The 24,054-nt window shown below is 26.4% G+C and overlaps 1 protein-coding gene across 1 annotated transcript in view; it reads left to right on the forward strand.

The window, feature by feature from the left end:
* LOC145832580 (lactase/phlorizin hydrolase-like) overlaps positions 1-24,054 on the forward strand; it is a 63,755-nt gene that overhangs the window by 34,064 nt on the left and 5,637 nt on the right. Inside the window, exons 6-9 of the mRNA XM_082939894.1 lie at positions 22,634-22,796; positions 23,009-23,114; positions 23,608-23,685; positions 23,847-23,938. Coding sequence (XP_082796020.1) covers positions 22,634-22,796; positions 23,009-23,114; positions 23,608-23,685; positions 23,847-23,938 — 439 coding nt within the window. The remainder of the gene's footprint in view (positions 1-22,633; positions 22,797-23,008; positions 23,115-23,607; positions 23,686-23,846; positions 23,939-24,054) is intronic.

Genomic DNA, 24,054 nt, shown 5'->3' on the forward strand with positions numbered 1-24,054 from the left:
TACATTTAATAAATATAGGTCGATAAAAAATGCAGTGTAATTATGAAGACAAAACAATTTTTTTTAATTTTAGTCATATGCTATATCTTTTGTTTAAGTTCAGAGTACATATGTTTTTTTAATTTTCTAGTAGTAAAAACTTAAAACTTACTATTAAATTTAGCTTACTTTGAAAATATTAACATGCCTAACTTATTTCGATAGAAAAAAAATTTGAAACCTAGTTTAAGGTAATTGTGTCAAAAAAATTAACTAAGATGTTAAAACTACTTACTTTTTTATATAGTTTTTAGGCCATTAATGACTGGAATTTACAAAGTATATTTTAATGTAGTGTAAAGGAAGAATAAGCATGATTTCTTTTGAGATGGTGTAAAAATCTAAGGCTAAAAGTTTTTCAGGTCAACTATGATTGTCTCAGGTGTTTAATTTTAAGTAGCTAAGGCTAAAATTTTGAATTGTTAAAATTCACGCTAGTTGTTTCATATGTCTTAAAATCTAATTCAATAATTTGATAAGATAATTTGATGCTTATTTAAATTCCTGTAGTTTAAAAAAAACCAGATTTTACCCTAAAAAAAAAACTTATCAAAAAAAAAAAAAATCAATTAAAAAAAATTAGATAGAATAAATTAAACTATAAATTATTATTTTCAAATATTTTTAATTCTATTAATAACAAACCGATCATTCGTAGTATTTAAGAACCATTTATTACGTAAAGTTTAATTTTTATTAAACAGGAACAAAAAACTATTATATTTGATTTTAATCAGTTGTCTCCTGTAAAAAACCTTATTTTTTATTCATAAGTATTAGAAAATAGTTAAATTTTTAAAACCTAATTAAGTTTTGTTTAAAAAAAAAAATAAAACTTTAAAAACATCGCTATACTCGTATTATCAACTTAAAAGTGAACATTACATTTAAAACTATTAAGTTTATAAAATCAGCTATCATATTAAAATTACACATTTTTTTGCAATTAAAAATATACGTTCTAAACCTAAAAAAGTAAATTCACAACGACAATGATTTTGAGAAATAAAAACTTGTTTTCTTAGTTTTTTTGTTGTGAATTGACTTTTTTACACCAACTAGAAAGTTTTCTTTTAAACGAAGGTACCTTTACACAACAATAGTTTCTATAATCATATGTTTCGTCAATATCTTCGTATTTCCACAGACAATCTTCGTCAAGATCGTAGCAAAATACAGAATCTTCGTGCGGAAACAGATAAATTTTCCTTTTAAAGCACAACACTTTGTTAATAGGAAAATCATCGTCGTTGGTGAAGAAAACAAATTCTTTAAAAGTGGTGTCGTACACCTCGCACGGTATCGTGCAATCTCCAACTACAAACATTTTGTTGGTGGCAACAATCAGGCTGTGATCACTTCTTGCGTGTATCATGTCGGGCATTGCCGACCATTCATCGCCGAAAACGTCGTACGCCTCAACGCTTTTCAGCATGCGACCCGAAACACCACCCGAAACACCACCCGAAACCACCACCTTTCCCCGAAAAACCACGCAAGCGGAACGGCGTCTCGCGCTTTCCATTGCGCGCACTTCTTTGAACCCGTCGTCGTTGAAATAGCAGCAGGAGTTGGTGGCGTTTCCAAGCCAGCTGCCTCCTCCGATCACGAAGATTCTATCAATAAAGGAGCAAGCGCACGTTCCGATCCGGCCGTCGATCATGTCGAAGTTCAGCTCGCTCCACGTCCCGGTCGCGCGCGAGTACTTGTGAATTGACGTCGTGCGCCCGGAGCTGTCCTCACCGCCGATCAAGTAAACGTCGCCTTTCAAATACACGGCGATTGAACCGCACCGTCCCGCAAACATCGAAGGCAGCCTTTTTGTTTTGTGCAAGTTGTGACGGCATTCGATTCGGTACGCGCACCTGAGAACTTCGTGACCGTTGCGTTTGTAACCTCCGCACATTATGACGTCAAACTGGTCGTGGTCGCAACACCTTCTCGTGCGGTAACAGCTTGGTTTTTTCAGAAGAACTTTTCTGCCGTTTACCTCTTTCAACGTTTCAACGAGCTCTTTAGTCACACCTAACGGTGACAGGCTGTTTACAAAATGCTGCATTTCGTATTGAGACAGTAGAGTCAGACGAACCTTGTGTAACAATTGTTCTGCGAACTTGCTGCGTTTTTCATTGTTGTGTTTCAACCAAACTATTAACGAATTGGATACTTCAATTTCTGAGTGAATATTCAAGTTAGAACTTCCGAGTATTTTAACTAGCATATGGAAGTCTAGATTTAAAAAGTTTTCTGTTTCAACTACACTAGGGAAACAACTATCAATAAGGCGCAATGCGAGCTTTGCAAGGTACCGCAAGTCGTAAAATTTTGCTAAAGTGAAAACCAAAGTGACATTTTGAACATCAATATGTTTAATATGATCGTATATTTCGTCCAAAATATCGACTTCTAGCAATAACTTTTTAACTCTATATTCTGAAACAATTTTTCTTTGTTTGATACTGGATTCATCTACAAAATATACCATATATAATAGTTTTAAAAGACTAGTTTGAACATCTGAGTTATGTTTTTTAAACATATTTTAAAAGCTATAAAAACTTTACGTTTTTGAAGTCTACAAACATTCTAAATTTAAGTATTGCTACAAAATCTAGAGATGCAATATTTAAACTTGTCATTTAAAATGAGATTACTTAGCAAATACCAAAAAGATAATTAATTCTTTACTTCTAAAATAATTAGAAACTAAAACAAAATAAATAGGATAAAATCTTAAATAGTCTTACTTTGTTTATAAGATTCACTCAAACTTTTTGCATCTTTATTTTCAGAACATTGTTGTCTGTTTCTTTTTAACATATTGATAAACTTGTTGATAATAGTATGATATGTACTAGCTTTAAAAAAAAATAAAAAATTAATTCAGAAAATTTCTATCTATTTATTTTATATGTGTTTCTTTCAAAGATTATAACTTAAATATTTGTACATATGTTGTTGTTTTTTAACTGGCTTAGTTGTCTGAAATCATAATTATTTAAATAGTAAAACCAGGGGTCGCAGCCTTATGCAACTCGCTGGCCAACTTTCTAAAGAATAATTGCTCGAGGGCAGCATTATTTAGAAAAAAATATTTGAGTGCCGCTTATATTTAAAAAAGTTCAAGAAATCAGTAGAAAAATATTGTTTAAAATCAGAATGTGACAAATAAAGCACTAGTAGGGAACTAATAAAGAGTTTTTATTGAATTAACCGCCTAACAGTAGTTTTTATTATAAAAACTATGATTTTTATTATTTTTAAAGTGTATATACTTTGATTACAAGGAGCTCGCAGGCCGCAGATTTTGACTTAGAGGGCTGCATTTGGCTTTGAGGCCGCAGTTTGCCGACCTCTTAGTTAAACAATAAAAAACAATTGATAGAGTCTTATTAATTGGAAAAAAAAAGTTCAGTAATTATTTTCTTTGAAAAAGCTTATCAATTAGTACTTAAATAGCTTTGTTGTGTTTTAATAAAAACTTTCTCTATACATTAGATTTAAAAAACAAAACTTTAAAATTACTTTATATAATTTCATACTTCCTTTCTTTAAATTCTGTAAAAATTATCTCTTTTTAAATTTAAAAATAACAAACTTAAGAAAGCATAAGAAATTAGTTTTCCTATATTTTTTAAATACAACAAATGTTGTTTGTCTCTGTAGAATTTAAGTTTTACATCTAAAAGAGTTTTTAAATTGATTTATGTATGAAATATATATTTATTTAGAACAGTAACTTCGGGTTCTTTTGTATAAAACAATAATTGAAGTTCTTATTGTAAGATTTTTTAAAAGCTTAAGACAAAGATTTTAATATAAGAAGCTTATTTTTTAAACCAGTAAAGTTTAGGAGCCCCTTAATAAAAAAACCACACATCACTACTGCTATATTTATAGTCAGTGAATGTTAAAAGATCATATAACGCCATTACAAAACAACCCGACATCGTTAGTAACATCGACAGTAAATTGACACTAAGAACAGAAAAAAAATTCTTAAGTAAATTTAAAACAAAAGAAAAAAACGCTTTAAATGGCATAATTTTAAATGGTCCTAAAAGTTTTAACAGTTCATCAGATTACACAATTGATAATGCTAAAAAAGACCTCAGCTTAATTTAAGGTAGTTTGAGTTCTAACAAAATGACTGAGACTGAACTAAATACTATATACTAGGGTTTCCCAAAGTGGGCGATATCGTCTTCCTGGGGGCGATTTTAGTAAGTCGGGGGGAGGGGCCGAATTTTAGTAAAGGGACGAAAAGGGGGGGGGCGATAACTAGTAAGGGGGCGATTTTATAATTTTGAGCAGTCATAAATTTTTTACTATCTATTTTGTTATTTTACTTATTTTAGCTTGCCATTAAATATTTGACCCTGAGGTTAGACTTTAACAAAAAATAATCCATTTTTTACGTAAAGTATAGATTTCATTTAGAACATGTAGATAAGAATGTAGAGTTTTTCAGAAAACGTTGAGATGAGAAAATAAAAGAGTGTAAAATCACAAACATGTTCAAGAACTCTACAAAAAGTATTGAAGATGGACAGTTAAAAAAGACGTTTAATCCTTACTTAAAAACAGTTCTGGAAAAAGTCATTCATTATAACAACACCAGTAATGTTTTACGTCCTATTTCTTTAAGCAACAACACTGTGAAAAGACGTATAAATGAAATGTCAGATGTGTTGAACAAAAATTAGTTCGAATGATATGCAATTTTTTCTGAAGCAGGTTGACGAGTCAACTTTGCCTGAAAATAATTTTCTTTTTCTTGTTTGCGTGCGTAAATAGTTATTAATACAAAATACGAAGAACTAGCGTTCTCCCAACTAATGAAAACGTACAGCACAAGAAAGTTGTGTTTCAAAAAATTAAAAAAAATTTTAAGTAAATAAAATACTTTCAAAACATCTTATAGGAATTGAACAGATGATGCTCTGTCTATGATTGGAAAGTATCGTGAATTAGTCACATATTACAAAGAGTTAAACCCTGATATACTTACTATTCATTGTGACATACATCTACAACATTTGCTTGCAAAAAACTTGAGCGTCCGTTTAAATGACTCTTTAACTTTGTGATAAAAGCTGTAATCAAAATAAAAAGGCAGGCTTTACAAAGTCTTCTGTTTAAACAGCTATGTAATGGCAATGTTGAGGTTTTTGATAAGTTGATAATGTATACAGAAGTGAAATGGTTATCAAAAGGAAACTTTTTAAAAAGTTTTTGGCTGTTTTTAATTTGTTGTTGATTTTTTTCTGAAAATGGTAAGGTATTGCAGACTATCTTGTTAAAATAAAAATAAACATTGCTTTCATATCAGACTGATATCAGACTGATATGGTAAGATCAACAGTCTGAACAAAACTTTACTCGGTAAAAACTTAAATCTTGTAAAAGTCAACAGTAAGATAGCAAGTTTCAGAAACCATTTTAAACTGTATGGAAAATTTTTCAAAAATACTCAGTTTTTACAGTTTGCAAGTTTAGAAAACTTCAAATAAGTGAAGGTGAAGTAGGTGTATTTTCATCTTATCTGGAACAGTTTAAATGCGATATTAATAAACGATTTAATGACGTTTTTCAACTAAACGTCCCGAAGTGGATTATGGATCCCTTCGAAACTGATCTTTTTTAAGTAAACGTTGACTTACAGGAAACTTTCTCAGACTTACAAACTGACCTTAGACTTAAAACATTTTTTTCCAAAGAACGATATGAAAGCTTTTGGACTCGACGAAAACTAAATTTAAAGTATCAGATTATTTGGGAGGAAGTTAGGTTGTTGTTTATAGCCTTTCCTTCTAACTATGTTGTTGAGAAAACTTCTAGTTCGGTTATCAACATCTTGAGCAAAAGATATAATCTAGATATTTGTAAAAGATGTAACTTTGGGCTTTATTTGACTGATTTAGAACCTCAAATAAAAAAATTTGCAAGCAGTCATGAAGCTCATCCTTCACATTAAATTAGACTTCAGTTGTAGACATTATTTTCTGTAAGGTCTTCAAATTTATTTGATTTTTTAGAAGACTTTTTATTTAATCTTGTTCATATTGAATTTAAGTAGTCTTTTTACAATAACAACTTTATTAAGTTATTAGTTTAACAACCGTTTTGCTTAATACCTAATGAATATTAATTACGGTAGACTTTCTCTTGAGTTCGCACTTTTTAGCCAAAAACCCGCGGGCGAATTCGGAGGCCTTTTTTGCTCAAATTTTTTTCAACTTTTCTTTCTATGTTTTTTTCAAAGGCGTTCGACGAAAGTCGGATGCCTTTTTTTTACCCAAAGTTTTTTTCAATATTTTTTCAAAGGCGTTCGACGAAAGTCGGATGCCTTTTTTTTACCCAAAATTTTTTTCAATATTTTTCAAAGTCGTTCGACGAAAGTCGGATGCCTTTTTTTTTTACCCAAAATTTTTTGTTATATTTTTTCATAGGCGTTCGACGAAAGTCGGATGCCTTTTTTTTATCCAAAATTTTTTTTAAAGTATACCACAGTAATGACTTTTTTTCGATTATAATGATGTCTTAAGTTTTGAACGGTGCTGCCGAATAGTTAGCATCGTCTTTCTTACAAATTTTTAATAAGGTTTGTTGGGGTTTCTAAATTTAATCTATCAATAGCCTTAACAGAAAAATATATTTAACTCTTGATACTTATAATAAGTTAAGATATATTCAAAACAATGATAGTAGAAAGGGTTATTGTTTTTTGAAACATGTAATATAAAAATATTACAGACTTCAAAACCTTCTGTTATCATTTTCGGTTTTGAACTATAAAGATAATACTTTTCAACTAATTTTAATATGTTTAGGTATTTCTCTTTTCTATATAAACTATTTTTGAAGTTAAAAAATAAAAATATAATATTTATTGTAAAAATAAACCTTTAGTTAATTTAATTTCTATTTAATATTTTTATTTTTTTATATTATAACAAGTTAAGATATATTCAAAACTATGATAGTAGAAAGGTATATTGTTTTTGAAACATGTAATATAAAAATATTACAGACTTCTAAACCTTCTGTTATCATTTTCGGTTTTGAATTATAAAGATAATACTTTTCACTAATTTTAATATGTTAAGGTATTTCTTTTTTCTATATAAACTATTTTTGAAGTTAAAGAATAAAATTATAATATTTATTGTAAAAAAGACCCAGAGCTAATTTTATTTCACAAATATGTGAGATTTTGTTACCAAGTACTGAAATTATTTATAACGGATAATTATAATAGAAAATCTAGAAGCTTAGGCAAGAAATATAGTTTCAAAAAATAAAACGAAACTAAATACCAAGTAAAAAATAAAATAAATATGAACCAGATACAATGCAGTTTTATTAGTAACATAGACAAAACGTTTCTTTTACATAAAATAAGTTATTTTCTGATTAGTTTCAAGTTTTAATATTGTTGAAAATAGCGATCAGTCATTTTACGCAATTTAATTATGTTATAGGCAGTATAAATATTTACATTTTTCTACTATAAAACACTTCAACTAATTGTTTGCTTTTGCAACATTAGTATGTTGTTGCTTAGAAAATTATTACTGTGTTACTTTAGAAAGTTTAAAGAAAAGTTAGTTAGAAAGTTTTACTTGTTATACGTTACTTTTCTAGATTAACATTTTACTTTTTAGAATTAATTAAGTTCTACAAAAGTGTAAAACATATAAAACTTTTTATACATACTTTATTTCCTTTTTTCTAACTATTACAAACGGATAGTAATGTAGAACAACGTATTTGTTTTATTTTTAGAATTTTTTAATTTCGATTAAACTTCATTCAGGACAAAAATGAGATTTTTGAATAATTTATAAACTAAATTTTACCCAATATTTACAACCTAATCGATACTAAATTAGCTTAGTACTGAAAAACATTTTATAACATAACTTTTAAAAACTAACAACTATTGACGTGAATAAACCTTTCAACTACAACTTATATAATTTGCAGTATAACTTATATAAATACATGTTTTTATAATTAGTTGCATTAATAAACTCTTTTTATTAATATACGACATGAATGACTTAATTTCTAAACTAAGGCTCGAAACAACTAACCTTGTAATGAATTAAAAGTAATTCTATCATAATTATAAGTAATTACATTAATAGTTTACTTTTATTACTATAAAATATCCATTTTTTAACTAATTAGTCAACTTGTAGTGTAATTTAAGTAATTTTATTTTAAAGCGTAGTAATAATACTATCAAAAAGTTGAAACTTAAATCAGCGAATACATGTAGAATCAAGAATAATTAAATGCATTAAAACAATCAATTGCATTTAAAATTGAGATTTTATATTAATGAATAAACTTTAGATAACTACTCAAAATATAAATTTAAGTGTATGTCAACAACAGATCCTGGTAAAACAACTTCATTGGAATATAAAATAAATAAAAATCTTACAGTAATCTAACTTTATTGTACCAAAATATGTTTCTGTGTGTTAACGGATTAACACACTTCAACTGGATTATGTAAAAATTAAATACTGTAATGAAAGAAATGAAAGAATAGAAGCTAAAGTAGGTCTAGATTAAATTAGACTTAATAATTGCAATTAATATAAAGTTTTATAACAGTCGGATTTAACATTAAGTATTTTAGCTATTATTAACTATTAACCTCTAAAAATCTATAGAAATTACTTTTATTTTAATGAATACATGTATACACCTACTTTAGCTTCTACTCGTAACTTTATTTAGATTACTGTGTTATTTATTAGCTTTAAATAAACATCGTAATACTTTTTTTTAAATATATTCTGTGAGAAGCATGAACTTTATTATTACAGTTTTAGATAAAAAATAGAACTATAGTTACACACAATCAATCTGTCATACTAGTTGTAATTTAATTTAGTAATTAATTAATTGTTTTTTAATAGAACTATGTAACTGCAAAAACAAAAAACATCTTCTAGTTATGAACAAATGTAAATCCATAATTTAATCTACAAAGCAATTGCCTCATCTGAGAAAAATTAAAATATGTCATTTATTGGATCCACTCGAAGACTTTTCAAGAACAGATTCTACGAAAGTCGAACATAGAGCATCATTTCCTAAACCAAGCAAGAAAAAGCCCTTCAACTGCCAAACTCGCCAACTACATATGAAAATTGTATGAAAAAGACGAAAAATACACAATTAACTGGAAATGACTTAGACAAATCAACAGTATATTCAAACCAAACTTCAGTGCTCATTATGTAACCTACAAAGACTATACATAGCAAGTGCTAAATAATAATAATGAACTGGTTACACAGTGCCCTCATTACCCAAGGGAATATTTTTAGTTGATTCTTAATCGCATTAACTAAGTGCATTTTATTCTATTTAATTAGTTGCTTCGTTATATTTATGTTTCAATTGGGTATATATGTTCGTTTTTAGATATACAACCTTTTCGTAAAAGACTATTTTTGGTTTTTAAAATCCCCTATAAATCCTAATGTTTACAATTTTCAAAGCTTACTATGTAAAAAATATTGTTTTAATCTTGTACAAAACCAATTTTTTTTATAATGTACTTAGATGATGTATAGTTAACAGAAGACAACAACTAAACTTACCTATATTTCGTTTTATTTTAATTTTTGTTAACTGCATGTTAATGGGCAGTCATATTTAAAACTTAAAATTATTTGTACGGGTGTATTATTTATAATTGCGTTATAATAATTCATGGCTATGCATTTTTTGTTTTTAAGCTTTTGTTTGCGTCTGATGAATTGCTCTGCAGAGAAACGGCGTAACGCAATAAGTTAAACAATAAATTAGTATATTATTATATCAAATTTAAAAACAAGTTTTAGTAATAAGTAATAAGTTTTCAAATAGTTCTATGCTTTGTGTACATCTAAAAGCGTGCTGTTAAATTTTTTTAGTTATAACACAGAATAGGAAAAACAATTCATAACTTTTTTCAAGTACTTATTTTCGTCAAAAAATGTTTTATATTTTTTTATTTTAACTTGCACTAAACAGTACGTTAAAGTTTAAATGTTTGTAAAAATATTCTATGTGCTCTTTTAACTAGTAAAAAGTTAAATTGTTCAGCTTAAACTATACAAACAGCATACGATTATAAAGTATATACTTTCTTCGATATCCTTAATATTAACGCCTTTTAAAAACATCTTAAAAACATTAAATGTCCAAAAAATTGCATTGAATATTGGGCAAGCAGTTTTATTATTTAAAAACCATTATAATGTACGTGTCGGATTTGCACGTTGCATCTTTTATTTCAGAAATTTATTATGGACTCTAAAAAAATAAAGCGTTTCATTTTCAAAATCCTTTACTACAGGGTTTTAGCAGCATATATATATTAAATAAATATTAAAATCCTATTAATTTTTATAACCATTGATTTTTTAAATATCTAAACAAAACATAATCTTTGACAATTTAATCGAATCACGGAATTTTTTTTTAAACTTAAAGGGCCACAACTCAAAAAGTATCTTTACATTAAAAATGCGTATGTGAGCTTTTTAATACCAAAAAAACTTTTCTTTTATTAAATATTTGTTGAGATATGGATAAAATAAGTTTTATAATATAGTAATTTTAAAATTTATATTAATAATTTTTTCTAAAATTTAAAAAAAAAAATTCAGGCATTTCTTAGACCAAGGGTCGGCAAATTGCGGCCGCAAGCAAATGAAGCCAACTAAACTAAACTATACTTTACGTTGATATTTTGTAGGATATTCAGTGTATTATGGTTAAACCATGTTTAACAGGATTTCCATAAGTTTATTAAATTTAAGGTTTAGACTTAAAAACTTGGATAAGATTGATTAGAGTAGTGGTTTTTTCTTAAATGGCAATCTTAAATTTAGTCCAAAAAATATGTAGAGTTTAAACAGGCATTCCGTGTGTAGGTAAAAGTCATTTATAAGGACAAAATTAATGATACAAAACTTTTTTGTGTCTGACTAAAGCTAAAGCTAATATAATATTAAAGTACCACAAAAACTAAAACTGCGGCCCGCAAAGATTTTAAACATTTAACTACTATAAGTTGAAAACATATTCTTAAAAGCGAAATGGTAATTTTACAAGCATTGATATAAAAATCTACAACCATAATAAAAAAAAAGAGTATAGCTTGTTTATTAAAATGAATTAACTTTTTTGGTTGAATCTTAGTTTAAGGCTAGAAACTGTGTTAAGTAGTATAACAATACTGTAAATATATAGTAAATCTACGTTATTTTGTTTTTTAATTTAAAAAAGTTTTATGATGAAATAAAGTCTACATATATATGATATATTTTTCGTGCCGAATTTAAACTTTACTACTTAAAATAATTTTTTTTTAATTCCAGGACTTTTAGTAATTTTTGTTCAAAATTCCACATATTTCTGAAAATTTCTCAAATTCAAGGTTTTTAAAGAATTCAAGGTTAAGTGGCCATCCTGCTATATGTAAACAAACACTAGTTGAGAATATATAATAAAAACGAAAATTCTTTTTTATACAGGTTGAACTGTATCAGTGAAACACATTTTGTAAATGTTTTAATAATGTTGAAATTCGATACAATAATTTAGATACTTAAACAGTTGTAACAGCGAAAATGCATACGACATTTGGTTGAAGAAAATAAAATTAAGTAACAGGGATGCTGATTTTTGAGTCAAAAAATTGTCCTGAGTGACCTTAAAGTGGGTAGGTGTCAAATTTGCACGAGCGGACAAACTTTTTATGAGGCTAAAACAAACGAAGGGAATAAACTGCACTAAAGCACTTTTGCACGAGGGGACGTTTTTCCATGAGTAGACATTTTTTCAGTTGAATTTTTCATTTGTTAATTTTTTATAACTTAATTTTTCTTTTAATTTTGACTATCACTGTTACCCCTAACCTTTACCATCGATCGGTAGCTTTCTTTTTTTTTTCTTCTTAATTAATTTTATTCATTCATTTTTATTATTTTTTTTTTAATAATTTTTGTTAGTATGAAATTTATCAAATTGAGTTGTTAAAGCAAACAATTATTTACCTGTAAAATATCCTTCAGTTCGTTTAGCTGATCCACGATATCACTTCTCATCGTGTTTTGCTTGCCCTGCTCATCTTGATTTCGTTCAGCTTCCTCGCTGCTTCCACCTGGTAGGCGTCTGTTCCCTTATCGAGTGAACTTCTTCTCGGGCTGCTTCACCTCGCCCTTCGCCGTCACCCGCGACCAAACTTCATCCTTCGCTGCCTTCACCTGGTGTTTGAATTTATAATAAAATGTATGAAATTTTGAAAGTGTTTTACTTTAGCTGCAAAGGTTTTAAATTAGATCAATTAATTTCTATAGGCGTAGACTTCATCCTGTAGTGTAGCCATGAAATATGTATTTGCTTTTTTGTAATGCGTAAAATGTCATTTTATGCCTTGTTGAAACGCAATTATGACATAATAAGTATATTAGTTCATATATTTAGATCATAGTGGTAATTAATATAATTTGTATCAGCTATAAATGGAACTGTTTTATTATATCAAAATTTTTGTAACACTAGGTTATATCATACAACATATTATTACAAAATAATTGTTGTTCAAAGTCCTTTTGAATTTTAGGTTGCGAATTATTAATAAAAACTTTTATAACAAACGCATAACAATACTATTAATAAACAATGGTTATTTTAAGGTTGACTAATCTTTAAACAAATGAAAATTAACATATTTTTACTATTATTAAATTGCCACTACGACGTTACTTGCCCATTAACTTACAATATATATTATTGTTTTAAACCTTAACATATGAATAGAGTTTTGAAATAATGTATAACTAGTTTAGTTAACTTTGTTATCTACAGTATTACCTTAAATATATAATTTTTACAGATTGAAAACCAAAGTAGTTTCTAAACAATAGTAATATTTTAATAACTTTATAGACATATAAACTTTACAAAGAAGATAAAACAGCTTGTAGATTTATATTTAATTTAAAAATGTATTACTTATTATAACATAATAAAAAACTACATTAATCAGAATTGTAGGAATCTGAATTGATGTGTACTTCATTTAATTAGTGAATGTAAGTAAGAACTCGAAAAATAAAATAAATTTTAATTTAAAAAACAACAATTAATAAATTTAACGACAAGCTGAATTAATGAGTTGCCAGTTTTAAAGCAACAAATTTTTCTATGCTTATATAATTATCTACTTTTATACAAACAAAAATTGGTGCAAGTTGTTAATATAATACCAATTTGTATTTTTACAAACAGATAAATGTATTAATACTTATAACAAAAACCACTTGCTATTTAGTTTACTTTATAATAACCTTATCAAGTATTCAATAAAAAAAGAAACAGCAAACCTTCGTCGCCAATATCAGAGTCTTCATCACTCGAAGACGGCCAGTCATGAAATTGCTGCCGGTATTTACTTCTGCACCTACTAGTTGGATGGCTTCTTAACTGGTTCGTTTTCGTCGCTCGAATCGTCAGTTGATTCCTTGAATCGATGAAGAGCTGGCAGTTGCTACCTTCTTGGTTGCTATATAATATAATTGATTCTTAATTTGGCCTTTATTGCAACTGTTATTTTGCTTTTTACTTGTGGACTAAAAGCTTTTATTTCTGTGGCAATAAATATACTCAAGTAAAATTAATTTCTACACATTTATTTTCAGGAGACCTTTCTAATTAAAAACAAGGGGTGCACGACTATTCAAATTTCAATTATTCAAACTTTTAAAAAGATTTAAAGGGCAACAATTAAAAAAATAATGATTTTAAGAAATATATGAACAAGACATTTAAGTCTTGTTAATATCTACAAGTGACTTTACCCTTTTTTGCAAAACTTTAAATATTTTTTGAAATACGGCTAACTTAAGTTTTAAAATTTACAAATTTATAGTAACTGTTTAATATCTCAAAAGACTTTTCAAACTTTACAAACAAGATTAAACAGCTTATTCATTTTAATAAGACCCACATACAGATTTTTATTTAACTTAAATATTTACTACTTATTGAGACATTGTCTCTTAAATAATTATTTTAAGAATTTGAGTTCAAACTTGAATTCTTATGTAACTAAAAACCAGAAACTTTTATTATTCAAAATTACTGCACTTAAAACAAAGCCATTTTTAATTTGTATGTATAAATATCGAAATAATTTTTAACAAGTTAAGAAGATAATTTCCAAAGTTCTTTAGTAGTACAATAAAAAAAAAATCCTAAAACTATATGCAGTAACTTTCTCAAACTTAAATATTTTAATGTATATAAGACTTCAACTCACTAGATGGTTCAAGTGAAACATTATAAGAGATTTCAAAATATCAAAAAATTATCTAGCATGTTGTTGCACCAATATAAAGCTGAAATTATATAGTTAGCCTTACATTCATTCATATCTATATTCATGTCTTTTTTAACCAGATGTGTTTTAATTAATAAAAATGCCAAAAAATGCATAACACACTTTATAGCCTTTAGCAATTACGAAGTATACAATATAATTTATAATAATATATATGTATAACTAAACAAAAAACTGTTTTTTTGCTTAATGTTCAATTATGGTAAGAATGAGCTTAATACATAAAACTTAAAGCAATGTGTTGTTAAACATAAACCACTGGATATAAGTTTTATTGGTTTATATCAAATAAGTTATATCTGTTTATGTATTTAAATAGCTAAGCTTGTTTGACAAAAAAATATCTTTATGGACTTTTAAAAACATTGATTTTTAATCTAAAATTATAGTTATAATGAATTTAATATGTTAACGAAGCTAATAATTAACTACTATCTATAACAAAGCTAAATATAAAGTTTCAGTTTGATATTGGTGTGACATCATGCTAGGTATTTACAAAAAAATATATAGTATTAGATAAATTCAACTTTAGATGATAGTTTTAACGGACCATATATCTAATTGATAAATTGTGATTTTTAAAAATGTACCTTAAGAAAAAATTATTATTTCATGTAGGTAAGAAATATTAAATCTACGTATGAAATGAGATAAAAAAAAAATTCTAGTAATTTTTAAAACCTCTTTGAACCAAACCTTAAAAATGTTTTAAACCTAATAAAAAAGTTCTGTAGGTCAAAATATTTACATATTAATGAAATTGTTTAAATATTGTTATAATACGTAAATTACACTACTCTGAATTGTAGGAACTTGAAATGTTGTGGATTTCATTTAATCAGTGGATGTAAATAAAATTCGATATGGAAATGAAACAATGAAGATGAATTGACACTACAGTAACGTTTTAAGATTAAAATATATTAAAATTCAAAAAGAATTTAATTAATAAACAATAATATTTATAAACTCTAATGACAAGCTGAACTAATGAGTTGCCAGTAACTTTAAGTAATGATTTTTCTTAATGGTTATAAAATTATCTACTTTAGATAGCCAACATTTTTGGGTTCATCTTGGTTTTAACAAGTTGGTCTTATTTGATAGAGTTTTATCTGAACTATCAGACATTTTTGATTGCTTGAAAAAATTTAAAGTAATTTTTGTGATCAAAGTTGGTGACCTCAATAGGTTCCAATGGAAAGGGCAAACTAAAAAAACTAAAAGACCATTTCACTAATAATTTATCTCCTCCTTCATTATCTGAGCAATCTTTTACAATTTTACACAGAAAGTCTATTATTAAATTTTAAAATGATTGACTGCAGGAATTTGTTTTAATTTTGAAATATAAAACTTTTATTAATTAAAAACCACCTACTTTTTTGCTGTTTTTATTTAAAATTTTTAGTTTTTAATATTTTTAAAATTGCAATAATTAAAAACTATATAAGAAACATTTCCTGAAAGTTTGAGGTCTCTAGTTAAATAAATGAAGGAGAAGATAGATTTTTAGTGATTTTTTTGATTTTAGAGAAAATGACACTAAAAAAATTGCAAATTTTTTATAAAAATTACAATATCTCAAATGTAAAATAAGATTTTCTTTGTTCTAAATAAATTGGCTTGTAGTATGTACTTAAAGCTTACAATTAAGATCCAATGTTATTTTTATTTATAAAAATGTTGGACCCCTATCCCCTTAAGTGACTTGATTAAATGAAACCCAATAAAAATATCTTAGATCTTTAAGTTGAGGGACTCTTTTGTTACATTAAGGACTAGTCATTATTAGAGGGTTACTAAAGGTTTTCAGTAAGCTTTTCCAAGTTTTAAAAAATTTCTTCTAGATTTTAAAATAAAATTTTCTGGGTCCATTTTTAGTATATTATCAAATTAGAAGTAAAAAAACATCTTAATTAGTATAAAAACACTAAAAAGATATTGTAAAGCTAGGTTAAAAGTGTTTTGTAACAAAATAAAAAATTATACTTTCAAAATACTTAATCTTTATGACAGATTTTTTGTATCAAACCAAAATTCTAATACTTTACATGTTGAATATTCAAAGAATTGTTTTTTAGAATCAAAATAGTTTAAGTATATAAGTATATATTTTATAAACATTACTATACAAATTATTTGAAATCAAAATTTTGATTACTTTAAATTAGTAACTACAAAACTTCCAACCAGTAGAATAATAGTATCATTAATACTAAGCATTTAACAACAATCTTGCAAAGTATTGCTTGTTTAAATGAAGTATAATTAAATCACATATAAAACTGTTTGCATACAATTTTTTTTTAAATGCAGCTTTATGAGATACCAATAAATAGTGTAAAACTTTTAAGGTAAGATCTTCCTTTTCACAAAAAGTAGCCTCTGATTTAAATAAAAAATATTTTAATAGTCTTAGTTTTTTTATTCAAAGAAAAAAAAAAGCCTGATTTAAGCATATAAGCTGTTTTATTTTAACTAATCTGAGTCTCAAACATAACTCTCTAGCCTAAGTTAGCCTAAAGAATCTATCTAAAATCTAAAAGGAGTTCTTGTAAAAGGGTGGCCACACTTTGAGTCACAAAAATAACTGTCCTGATTGGCTTAAAACTGTCCTGATTCATCCTGAGTTTTTTCCAAACCTTCATACAAAAAATAATAAGAATTTAAAATTGTTAAAAAACAAGTTCTTGAAAAAATTGGTTATAAAATAGCATATTTTTGAAAATAATTCTCTTTTAAAATCTAGAAAATGGTCTGGCCTTAGATTAATTATAAATTTAAACCTAAAATTATCTTTATTTTTTAATTAAGAAACAGAGTCAGCCTAAGTTTAAAAATCAAATTCAAAAACCTGAGCTACCCTGAGTAATTCTGAGATTTAAAAATTCATCAAAATATTCTGAGTGAGTGGCAATATTATAATTTTCTCAAGTTTGTCTTACTTACATTAGAACACTGTACCTTAATTGTAAACACAATAAACAAAATTATAAAAAATTTAAATCTTATTTTTTAACAACTTATTTTAGGTTTATGAAAATGATTATAGTTAGCTTAGTTACTTACATATAAAGCATAACTCTTACTTGAGGAGAACTTCTTTTTGATTGTTTATCTTTATCATTGTGGCTGAACAGTTTTTACATAAAATATTAGAGCATTGCGCGCGAAAGTAAGTATAAAATAAATTTTTTAAATAGAAAACCAGGGACAAAATCGTTTAATAAATACCAATGTTTTTTAAAATGTTTCTAATTTAACTCACAACTCACAAGTTTATAAATATTTATACTTTTCATACTTACATTTTTTTAAAGTTTTCAACAATAGTTTTTACAACTTTTTAAACAATTTAAACCGTACATTGTTTAATAAAAAAGATTCAATTTGTAGTTTACTATTAAATAAATACTACGAAAATAAAAAGTACAAGTAGCTGTATACTTAAATTTCGCATTTTTTATATTCGCTTTCTTAATTATTTTCAATCCATAAACTACTAAAAAATTATAATTATCTCTAAATTAAATTATTTTTTCAAACTTTAAGATAATTAAAAATTTTTTGACACTATCAAAAATTCTTTCAAACAATATAAAAAAGACTCAATTTTTCAGAACAAAATATATTTCATGCTTTTTTCGTCAGATGTATACTAAGCAATAAAAATAAAATTTCAAATCTAGCTTATATAGTGAAAATGCAATCAACGTAGTTAATGATAAAGCAAAGAGTAACAAACAATACATAAGTACTTCTAATTACAATGCAACTAAAAAATTTAAAAAATTAGTAAAGTATGAGCAACATCTTATAAAACAATTGAAGAAAACAACAGTATAATCCAACTTTTTATGTTTACACAACTTAGGTTTTCTTAACAAAATACAAATAGCCTCAAGTTTAATTAAATCAGAATTGTGAGAACAATTTTTAATAATTTTAAATCTTTTTAAATTATAATTACTACCACATTCAAGGTTATTTACTAAGTGTTCAGCAATAGCAGATATTTTTGAAACATTTATTACTCTAATAGATTTAATTTTCTTATTATTTATACAAAATTCATCGATATTTTTTGGAATATGTTCCTTTATTCTTTTGCCAAATTGTTTGACTTCGATGTACAAATTGATGTACTTCGAAATCTATATGAACTAAGCTCTGTATGTACAGTATTAAGATTCAAACTTTATAGTTTATATTAAATCGTAATTCGCTTATCTTACTCACAATGTTTTGCATGTATAAAAAAATCAAGTTTCAAGTTTAAGAAAGTTTTTTTTTAATAAAATAAAAAAAAAATACAATTTAAATTTAAACAAACTCTTCAAAAATTTAAGCTTCAAGTTATTGTGTGAACTAAACGTATTTTGTCATTTTTAAAGATTAATTTTTGTTGTTAAAATATGATTGAAAGATAATTTATAAAGTATATTATAAACTGATAACTATATATTTAATATAACCAACAATATAAAAGTATAATTTATAGTAATAGAATTCGATAACTATACAAAAACGACATATATTGTAATATATTTTGATAAAGACTTTTTTAAAACTTATAAACTATGAAATGTTTCATACAGACAATTAATACAAGGTAAGTTACGTATATTTATTCTTTTTAGTATTTATAAATTTATAACTTTAATTTTTTAAGAAATTCAATTGAAAATTTACTAGTAACTACTCAATTGCCTGAATACAATGACTAATATAGTGTATAATTTATTTTAGAAAAAACTAATTATAAAACATTAGTTTATGTTCTCTATTTTTAAGCAAACATTATTTTGACTACAAATTATGTTCTTAGAATGACAGTTGTATAAGACAAAAGTTTAGACTTTATTTAACGTTTGTTTTTACTGTAAAATGATAACCTTTACATATTTACACTTACTACTAGTTTTTTAACAATACTACTAAGTTCTCTAAAAAGAAAACATGTTTATCTATTGTTTAGGACTTGAAATTTCTTAGTAAGTTGTAGAAACTATAAGAAAATTTTCATTACTAACAGTTTTTAATAAACAAATTAAAAACTTATCTTACAATTACACAAACTTTTTTAAGTATATATTCTTAAGCTCAAATATCTTTTTTAAAGGAAAATAAAGTATAGTTTTTACTCTAAAAAGTAGAAGTATTTGAATTTCTTTATTTCAATATACTCTTAGCTGACATAGTTTTCATATTACTTGGGTAAATTTTCTAACAACAGCTAAACTTTTTGTACTAATGTAAACTAAACGTATTTAGTCTTTGTAGCTATTTTGAAAGTAAAAAGATCAGTTAATTAGTTTTAAGTTTGCAAAATAGAACAAACTGTTTTGCTTGAGTTTTTTCACATAGACACAGCAGTTTGTTCCTTTTATACAATAATATTTGTATTTTAAAATTAGAATTTGGTCTATTTGTAACATTTTTTTTCACTTTTAATAACTCTTAATGAATTTGTGACTCAAAGTTTATATATTTAATAAAAAAACTCTAAATCTAATTTAATAACTTATATTGACCAAGGGTAAGGGGTAACAGTGATGGTAAATTGATATTAATAACAAATATAAATACTAAAAAAAGCCATACAAGGGTAATTGGTAGTGCGTTTTTGACCCGTTTCCATTTAAAATAAGTTTAACTACCTAGTTATTGTACAAAAAACAAAATGAACAAGTTACTACTTAATTAAATATAAAAATTAAAAATAACTTTTAATCTAAATTTTTTTTAGTATTTTCGTTGAAGACTTGGTTGTGACAATAAAGTAAAACACAAAATCTATCGGACATCTACTTGTAAGTCTAGTTTAAACCAATATCCATTCCAATAGTGTTTAATAAACTGTGGTAGCCAAGAAGTAAATTAACTAAGGTACAGTTAAGTTATATTTTAGTTATGTATTATTTATGTATATGAAAAATTTAAAAATCAAACCTAATCTTAAACTTTTAAAGTTTATGAGGCTAACTTAACATTTAAATTAGATGTTTTTATTTTACCCCCTGTTTATGAACAATAACTTAAATTACTATTATGTCAAATATAAACAATTTAAAACAATGTATTGAAACAAAATTACTTTTAATTATGTTTAGTTAAACAAAATATCTTAAGCAATATCAATTTAATAAATAAAAAAATAAAATTTCATACTACATTCAGTATAATCTTCAAAAACCTTAAAATTCTTTCATGACATTAATTCACAAATTCACTGCACTCAGACGGATATTGGAGGGTGGCCGGACGAGCGGATAATCGAGAAGTACGTTTTCTACGCCGACCTGTGCTTCCGGTTGTTCGGGGACCGGGTGAAGAGGTGGATAACCTTCAACGAGCCTCGGGTGTTCACCAGGCTGGGTTACGGGGAAGGGATGCATTCCCCCAACTTGAGAATGTCCGGCGATTTCGACTACAAGGCCGGCCACAACGTCATCAGGGCCCACGCCATGGCTTACAGGTTTTTTGTAATATTATTTTGATTTTATATAATCTTAATAAATTTTCTGTAATATGTAAAACAGTTATTTTATTTCAACGTTTTTATGCCAGTATAATATGCACGCCATGGCTTACAGGTTGGTTGAGCATTTAATTAAATACTTTAGAATATTTTATAAAGTTAAATTAATTTTTTTTAATTTTATCTGACATCATTTTTATTTAATTACTTAAAACTTTCTTTTTAAACTGTTATTTTATACCAATGTCTTTAAGTCAGTATAATATATACATGCTATGGCTTACAGTTTGAACTTTGTTTGTAGTAACTTTAGCTTTAGCTATATACCAATAGCTTACGAAGGTATTGGTTTAGTTTATAAATTAGTTTAAGTCTTTGTTTCAATAATTTGAGTTCTAGTTGTATTCAGCACAATATAATCTTAATAAACACAAAATTGTTAAGGTATTTTAGCTAAAAAATACTTATTAATTATTAAGTTTCTAATAGATTAATGTATACATATACTTATATCACACTTTTTTGATCAAACAAGGTAGTTCAATTACAGCTACCATACTTATTGTAGAAATACTTTAACGATGAAAATGTTTGCCTTATTTTTTGTAACATTGTCTGCTCGTTATTATCATTATAAACTAAGTTCATCCCTGTAACTAATTTAAGCTTTATAAATTTATTATTTGGTATTCAAAAGTTCAGAAAATATTTAAAATGTTCAACAACTCTGTTGAAAATGCTACATAAACAAGATAACTCTATATTAAAACTACAATAAAAACTAGCTATAAAGTACCTTCCTCTATTGTACCTATAAATATAACAAACTTGTTTCACTAGTATCTTTTGTTGACAAAAAATAAACATATATTTTGAATAGTAACATAAATATATTACCTTTATTCTTAAAACTGACCAAATGTTTTTGTTAGGATTGTTTTTATTGTTAAAAATTGATGTTAGTTGAGACCTAACGAGGATAAATAAACTTTTAACGTTTCGTTTATCTGCAAAATTAAGATAAATATTATATTAGGTAGACAACAAAATCAAACTTAAAAATTTAAACGATGACGCTCTTAAAGGTATAACTTTTTTGTCAAAGTAAAGAATTGTTGTTACTTGAGTATGAAAAACTTATAAACACTGTGCGTATATGGATAATGTGTATATTCGTAATATTTCATAACATTCATTCAAAAGATGTATCTGTGAAGCTTTTTAAGGTTTTTATATTTTTATTTTTTATTTAATAATGTTTAACATGTGCTATAGAGCAACATTGCAAGCATACTTGAATAATATTTTTCATATATAACAAGACACATATCGTTGAATCTCTTAAAGATACAAGGCTTGGAAAGTTTCTCACTTACATAAATAGTCTTTTAAAAAATATGCATGTTTGAATAAGTAGATATTACCGTATAAATAGATACACTCATATACCGGGTTTGTTTTAAATATATAAACAATAAAAGTTGAAACACAACTTTGATACACAACACAGCACAAATAAATTAATTGTTTAAAATTATTTTTTTTCAAGAACATTCAAATTTAATCTTTTTTTTAGTTCTAAAGTACGTCATAATTTTTATTTTTGTACAATTTGCTAAGCTTTGCTTTGTACTGCCTATACACACTTACTTGTACATAATTATAGCAAATATACATTTCCACAGCCAAGCAAATAGACGGAGTTGATCTGAGAGGGTATACTGCCTGGTCTCTGATGGACAATTTCGAGTGGAACAGCGGTTACGGACCGAGGTTCGGGCTTTTTGAAGTCGATTTCAACGACGACTCAAGACCGAGAACACCAAAAATGTCATCCGTATTTTACAAGTTCGTTTGAAAATGTTTTAATTGTGAGAAAATTTAAAGGCAATGTTTGTTTTAGTAAAAAAAAACAGCTTTTAAAGCTGGTTTGTATACGAAAATTAAGGCTAAAGTAATATATTTCAAAATAAAATACAATCTATAAAATTGAGTATTATCAAGAGCTTTATGATGCAACTAAGAGTTAATATATTTACCTAATAAAAAAAAATAAATAGTGAGGTGATTAAGAACAACGGGTTCGCAGCTTTAGAAAGAGACGAGAGAATATCTGGAGAATTTCCTGAAAATTTTATTTGGGCCGTAGCCACTTCATCTTACCAGGTTTGCTTTTTGACTATTTAGTTTATTGTTTTAAACCAGGGGTCGGCAGCCTTATGTGACTCGCGGGCCAATTTTCTTTGAAAAATTCGCTCGCGGGCCGCACTATTTAGAAAAAAAAACCTTTGAGGGCCGCATTTGTCTAAAAAGTTTTAGTAATCAGTTAAAAAATATTTTTTAAGATCAAAAATTTAACAAATTAAGTTATATTATTCCATTAATAAAGAATATATATTGAATTAAGAGCCTATATGTAAGTTTTTATCACAAAAATATAATTTTTATTGTTTTTATAATGCCAATTTTCTGCTGAAAAGGAGCTCGCGGACCGCTAAGATTGACTTAAAGGGCCGCAGTTTGTCGACCCCTGTTTTAAACCTTGAAGTTTTAAAATATCCACTTGTTAATACAAAGTATATTTTTTTGTTTAAAGTCAGATAAATCAATGGTAGTTTCTGCTTAAACTATGATCAACAAAAAACAACTAAATCAACAGATTGAAGGTGGATGGAAACAGGATGGGAAAGGAGTTGGCATTTGGGATGAGACCTCACACAAAGGAGGACTTGTTCTTGTAAGTTATGATTGTGTGTTTATAAACATATCTATTTTCAATACTCAAACCAAATCAATCAAACTTACTTGATTGTGAGAAGTTCTTCCTTAGCTGTTCATTTCTCTTTTACACTAAACACACTATAAATATATTAACAAACTTGCGTTATCTATTTACAGAACGACGACACTGGAGATGTTGCTTGCGATTCTTACAACAAACTCGAAGAGGACATAGAAATTATCAATAACATGCAGCTTACTAGTTACAGGTCAGTAAAAAAACTATAGGTTTGAGTATACTAGTATTATTTGAAAATTTACTTTGTGAGATATTGCAGTAAAAGTTATCAGGATTATAACTGCGTTTTAACCCATGTACTAAACT

The sequence above is a fragment of the Thalia democratica genome, chromosome 3 (assembly GCF_965202585.1).
Source record: "Thalia democratica chromosome 3, ktThaDemo2.hap1.1, whole genome shotgun sequence".
NCBI lineage: Eukaryota > Metazoa > Chordata > Thaliacea > Salpida > Salpidae > Thalia > Thalia democratica.